Genomic DNA, 6,729 nt, shown 5'->3' on the forward strand with positions numbered 1-6,729 from the left:
GGAATCAGAATCTTGACCAAAATGTTAAGCTAATTTTGTTTTGTAAATGGAATAAAATTTCCCTCTTAATCCAAATGAAGTTTCACATTTATTAATGGCCGGTTTGAACAATGCAATTGAACAAGGTTTTCCCAATCAATGCCATTGTGACCCTTTCACGGAGAATTGGCCGAAAAAAAGAGCGTCGCAGCTTCTGACGCGGTTAGTGTCGTTCTACCTTGTGTTGTCCACTAGTAATTACCATTATTGATTACACATTTGACTAAAATATCATCCTTTAAATCTTTTCTTTAAGCTTTCTTCACTGCCACGACCCTTGTTGTTGCAACGGCCTGCTCCTGCGCATCTTTGTACTGGGTGTTTGGAAATGACCGCTTGTGCCAGACCCTCGATGTTAATGTCAAATCCAAAGGGGGTACATTGACAATAACCCCGTTAGATAAACCACAGATCAAATCTATGGTGCTCAAAGTCATCCAAGATTTGAATGAGAAGCCCGTGGCCGAGGAGTGCGTCACCCTTTTCCAAATCCGTCACATGTTCCCTTTTGTCATGGGACTCCCAGCCAAGAGTGTTTTCTGTGGAATACCACTACACTTCCAATGGTCGGATGAATCCCAAGTGGATCTGAAATCCATCCCGCCACACGTTGTTTGGTTATACGGTAGTCGATTCACTACCGTTGAGCTCGGTCTGGACGAAAGCAAGGTTGCCAAAGAGGACTTTAAGTCATTCAAGGAGTGTCTGATTCTCAGTGAGAAAGCCAAGCGATTCGCCATTGCTCAACAGGTTTTCCCGACCGTCAACCATCATCACTTCGCTTTGTTCATGCTGCCATTCGTGGCCATTCATGCTTGCTTTTTCGCAGGTTTCGGACTCTTAAAAGATCCTAGCATGTCGCAAGGGATGAAACGCTTGAAATTACCGATAGCCGCAGGATTCGCTCTATTGGCACCACTTTTGGCTTTTATCGTGATGGGACATTACTACTATAATCTGGTTCAACGTTGGGATTCTTACCTAACCCACTCGCTGGATTCGGAGTACGTCGAAGGTGGAGTGGAATATTTGGAGAAGACCTTGAAAATCGGGAAGCTCTTGCGACAGTACGTCAAGTTTGGGGATTATTACTTTCAAGAGGATGGCCAACAGATCAATTATTGGTTCGATGTGTCGCAAATGTCGCCTGACCCTAACTCTCGCTTGAGCAACTTCAAGGAATTCCTGGAGAGCAAGACTGAAAGTGATGGAAATTCAAACAAGAAGGAATAAAATCAATCGAAACACTGGGTATTAACCAGTTTGGCGTGCATGTAAAGATAAGTGTCATTTAAATTCACATTTACTAGGTAGGCGTGCCTCCTAAATGCTGATAGCTCGCGTGTTGCTCGGATTTTGGCGGGATGCTGATCGATGAGGGAACCGTGCCCATTTCCATGGACATCGGCGATTGCATCATGGCCTGCTCAAGAAGCTCCAAATACTTGGGGTCCACTTGTTCGACTCGTCCCCGAAGGATGTTCGGACCGAGCCATTGGCTCAGGTAGGCTAGACAGTGTTCAGCAGCCACTCGAGCCAAGGCATTTTCGCTCCCGAAGGCATAGAAAATCGGGTCCATAAAATCTTCGAGATAAGGCTTGAAGTATCGTTTCCCGAGCCGTTCGGCCATGTCCGGTAATCGTTTCAATACCGTCTCGATAAAGCTTAAATGTAAGGTGTAATGACGCTTGTAGCAAGCCTGGCTGATCTTGGACACCAAAGGATGCAGTTTAGCGTGGAAATCGGCGAGAGAAGTTAGTTCGGTAAAGAGATGAACACATCCATCGGCAAACTCCCAAGGCTCGGGGTTTTTCTTGAACATGGCACTGGAGCAGCCTCCAGAAGTGCCACCACGCCCCATTTTAGGGGCCAATGAGCCACACGAGTACATGGGCTGGTTCTCGTGGAGTTCCACATCGTTGTCTCGCAACTTTTTAACCACACCGAAAGTGGCGTTTTCTGACGACAGATTCTGATAGCGCTGGCTTTCTTCGGGTTGATCTGAAAGCCCAGCAAATCCATCGATCAATATTTCTTTGATCGGATCGAACATGACCTCCGGATAGGCCTGGAGAACATTGGCCAAGCTGAGTGCGGCTCCTTGTCTTACCGAGGAAATTGGGTCCTTGAGGTTCCCTAAGAACATGGGCATCAAAATTGATATCTTATCCTGACACTCGGTCGGATACATTCGAATGAAGTTGCCACTGGCGACGCACGCCGTGTCTCTAACAGGCCAAGAGTGATCTTGAAAGCATTCGCAAAACACCTCCACCAAGGACTTGACGTGCGGCAAAAGGATCGGCCTCGAGATCTTCACGGCCAACTCGCCAATGCAAAGACAAGCTGCTTCCCGGACGGCGTGGTTATCGGCTAAAGTGCACATGACGTAATAGTTGATGACCTCCTGGATATGCTTCTCCACCAAAACACGTCCTTGGTCGCCAACGGTCAGTTTCCACGTCTGTTGATTGTACAGCTTGACGCCCTCGGCCATATAGTATCGATTGAGACACAATCGGGGCAAGAGAATCGGATAGAACGCCTCCTTCTTGGCTTCATCGTCCGATATAGAAAGAAATAGCTCCCGACACGCCACAGAAGCAGCCAATCGGACCTGACTCCAATTATCAGCCAAGCCAATGGCAATATGCTTGGCAAATTGAGCGGCTACCTTCTCCTGTAGGACTGGGCCTTCCATCACCGACAACTTACCCGTGCGCAAAAACGAGGTCAGGGTGTTATAGCCGGTCTCTCGCACGAACCGATTGGTGTGCTTCAACGAGGTGACGATCAACTCGACGAGATCCGGCGTGATATAGGGTAAGAAACCGGAGCCGCAGCCTTCCACCATGTATTCCAGACAATTCATGGACGACTCGAGATTTTTCCAACCGGCCGTATCGTGGAAGATCTCCTCAGCATTGGAGGAAACTGTGGATCGAACATCCTCATCATCCGAGCTGCCGTCGTGAGCGTCTTTGAAATGACTGGACTCGTCCAACTTCAAGCGATCCGTCTCACGTTCCAGATTACTCTGGATGATCTCCAAAACGCGCTCTCGGACTTGCAAGTAGATCTCGGGACCGAATTGGTGGCACATTTCGCCCAAGACCTCGGCGGCTAATCCGCGAACCCGGACCTCTTCTTTCTCGGCGAGCAACGACACGCAGGATTCGGTGAGGAGCTCAACGAAATGACGACTCTCGTCCACGGAGGAGTTGTTGGTCTGGCGGACTAAGGCTTTACTGGCTAGGAGCAAGCCCAATTTGGACTCCCAAGGGCATTCATCATTCATGGCAGTGATGAAAGATTCGCAAGTGGCTCGTAGATCCCGGTCCAAAGGCCCGGTTTTCTGGCTCACGAGCATTTCCTCCAGTCGGGCTTGGCCTTTGTCACGCTCGAGTTTGCTGTGATGGGTAAGTAGCTCCCAGATTTGATCGCTCTTGGGTAGATCCTCCATGATGGATGACCAACGCCTTAGTTAACGTGTCGTAGGAAATTTAGAATTCAGATGAAAAATAAACGCCTTGTCTTGAACGGAGTGGACCGACAATTGTGCCTCACAACTTACTTCACGCAACTTCGACAAGCAGATCGGGAGAAGAGAGGGTACTCCTGACTTTGGCTGGCTACAACAAAATTTGTTGACTTTGTAAAGCTTGTGAGTGACCAGCAATTCTTGGTCTAGAATTTTCTATCGTTTACAATAGACTTTTTGAAACCTTAGAATTGTTTTTTTGTCTGATATTGTGCCTTGTATTTTGGGGTTTTAGTACCTCTACTACATTGAAAAGTACTCCAGTGTCCTCCCAAAATTTGTGCTGATATCATCAGGCCGCTGCTACTAAAAGGAGTCAATAGAGGGTGTTGCGCATCACCTGACTCCCGCAACCTCTCACTAACACTCAACCTTGTGCCGTGGGAGGGGTGAAAGAGAGAATGCCGCACATGGCCACATGGAAAGCATGACTTTTAATGCAGTTTATAGAGTAATCATTGCGGATTGTTCAAAACAAAAAGAATGACAGTACAACGGACGATTTTTGCAACTCAAAATAAAGCTTATGCAACGATAAGCAAGGCAGCAACCTTTCTCCTCTTTGTCATAATACTGCAGCATAATGGAAGGGCCACATACTTTAATACATACTCGCAATTTTATGCCACATTTTTTTCAAAGGCTTAAAAACGATATCAAAACCCCTCGTTTTTTGGACAAAACTAAAAACAATAGTTTTTTTTGAATACCTAGTTCTAGCTCAAAGATGACTGAAGTTATCACCATCCAAAAGAAATTAAAAGATACGAAATTCCTAATGCCACCTAAAAAGACAAAATCTATTTGTAGATTTTGGAAAGACCTTGTGGTGAGCATTGTTAAAAAAGTATGCAGTGTTTGCTAAATACTCAAACATTTTTATTTGTTATATTTGTCCAAAACTCACAAGTTGTTTTGTCAATTGTTGATATAGCCTAAAGATATGGCAATATATGTAAAGTAAAAATTGCTATGACATTATAGCAGGCTGGATAATCCTTGTGGATGTTAAAAGTACATGATACCTTTGTGATTCCAATAATAAAGAATAACACTTTTTTTGCGGACTTCCTTACCGCTACTGGGATTATAATCCCAACAGTTCAAGTAAAAAAATGTACTAAGCTTACTTAATTTTTATTTTCACATATAATTTGATCGACCAACAAATTTGAATTGGCGGATATGGCTAACCCTTGAATGTAAGATTGATCGGGAAGTTCATCAAAAACTTGTCCAAGTTGGACTTACATCCTCCTACTGAATCAATGCCTACTTATGCCATATGAATGTTTGAGGGCAGCAAATTGAACAATGACACACCCCAAGAAAGAAGAGGGTTGGACTTCATTGTGCTAACATTCCTGGATTCTCAAAGGCTTGGAGGTGCTCTCAAAGCGCACATTAATCCTATACAGTCACTACAATTGACCCTAAATCCTGGGTTGGGACAAAGCTCATGAATGCTTTTGAAAACATACAATATCAGATACCTTTCATACCTTCTCTGAGTACTGCACAATTCCAACCTTTCTAACCTCTCCCAATATGAGAGCTCTCTCATATCCTCAATGGTCCTAGTAAAACATCTTTGGACCTGCTCGTCCTTTTGCAAATCTGCTGAACTAATTGGGGCTCAAATGGGCAAGGCATATTCAAGCTGTGGCTGGACAGTTAGCACTGTGATGCTATCACTGGACTAAAATGTGCAATATATCCAACCACATGTTTGAAAAGCTTTCCTACTTTCAACTGGACATCAAACTTTCCATTATTTTTGAGGACTACACCTAAATCCTTCATGGATGAGACCTGCTGAATGTCCTTACCTTTGTCATTTAATAGTGGAGTGTCTAATGGCGTCAACTAAAAGTTCATTGAGCAGAATTTCATTCCATTCAGTGTCATATTACAAGCAGCAACCCAAGAGTAAATTTGGTCTAGGTCTTCTACCAGACAACCAGAATTATGACCATTCCTACCATATACCAACTTTGTATCATCAGCATAGGAAGGGATACTAACAATACTACTACCAAGCTTCTTAATTGGAGCAATGAAGATGATGAAAAGGAGAGGACCCAAAATGGAGCCCTGAGGAACACCCTACTTGAAATCATGTATGTAACTAAGGGATCCCTCAACCTTAACCAATTGCTTTATACCACAAATAAAAATTATGAACCAAACCAATTTTTTCATGTCTTATTTTCTTTCTTCTATTTATAAACAACTGAAGATGGTCATGATTGAAGTATTTCAAAACAAAGCATACAACAATTTAACTCTTCATGATTAAGCAAGACTATGAAAAGGTATTGTAAATACTTTTTGCTTAGAAGTGCCTGCTTGCTCTGAGAGTCACCAACTGTGTACAATTTGATCTATAGAAATTTTACACATCAAATAATCTCATTTAGATACAGAAAACCGCGTATGGAGGAAAACAAAAGTTCAAAACCAAACAGTTTCAAAACTGAACTGCATTCTTTTTTCTAGCAATAGTTGATCATGAGAAAAAAGGATTAAAAACTTCTTAATACATTTAGCCAATCTTGCTGTGCCTTCCAGAGCCAGTTTGTTATTGTTTACATTTCAAGGGGGGGGGACGAATTGGACAGAGCAATATCCCTCATTGGAATATTAAAGCAAGAGAAGAATATGACTTCATGACTGTTTTTTGAGAGGACACTCAACTCAAATTTATCTTTGAAATAAACTGTTCATCCAAATTACATTTTATAAACTGCCATATTTTCATTCATTAATAGAGCAGGTCAAAATATTTAATTTAGTTATTAAGTAAGATGAATAAGGTTTTCGTCTTGAAGTGCGGTAAGGAAGTCCACAGAAAGGTATTTTGGCCATTTTCTAAAAGATTGAAAATTTAGACAATTTCCGTGGGTTTTGCAAATTTCAATCATATTTTGGCAACCTAAGGACCCAAGAATATTAATTCGTAGATTTTTGGTCCAACTCCAAAGTACTTTGGTATCCAATTCAATTAGTTCATAGCAGGTTGATGACTGCACTATCTACCCATGATGTTCTGAACTGGCTTCTGGACTGGCCTCTGGCAAAACAATTGAATTTAGCTTTTAGCAATTTCTTGATTTTTCAGAAAATTCAAAATGTTCATTAGGAATAAG

At 42.8% G+C, this 6,729-nt stretch overlaps 2 protein-coding genes across 2 annotated transcripts; one reads left to right on the plus strand and one right to left on the minus strand.

Annotated features, from left to right (window-relative positions):
• Positions 1-341: 341 nt before the first annotated feature.
• LOC131893067 (uncharacterized) lies at positions 342-1,312 on the plus strand (the record flags this gene model as incomplete). The annotated part of the gene is given in 1 exon segment (XM_059242996.1): positions 342-1,312. A coding segment is annotated over 1 exon segment (931 nt), but the record flags the coding sequence as incomplete, so codon positions are not given.
• LOC131893066 (uncharacterized) lies at positions 1,275-3,630 on the minus strand. The gene has a single exon (XM_059242995.1). It carries the CDS (start codon positions 3,500-3,502, stop codon positions 1,346-1,348), a length of 2,157 nt encoding a protein of 718 aa, XP_059098978.1. The 5' UTR covers positions 3,503-3,630; the 3' UTR covers positions 1,275-1,345.
• Between the last annotated feature and the right edge of the window lie 3,099 nt (positions 3,631-6,729).

Source organism: Tigriopus californicus, chromosome 2, assembly GCF_007210705.1.
Source record: "Tigriopus californicus strain San Diego chromosome 2, Tcal_SD_v2.1, whole genome shotgun sequence".
NCBI lineage: Eukaryota > Metazoa > Arthropoda > Copepoda > Harpacticoida > Harpacticidae > Tigriopus > Tigriopus californicus.

What these genes read in the sequence shown, in the direction of transcription:
- LOC131893066 (XM_059242995.1), bottom strand. Translation starts at nt 3,502, where the DNA reads ATGGAGGATCTACCCAAGAGCGATCAAATCTGGGAGCTACTTACCCAT.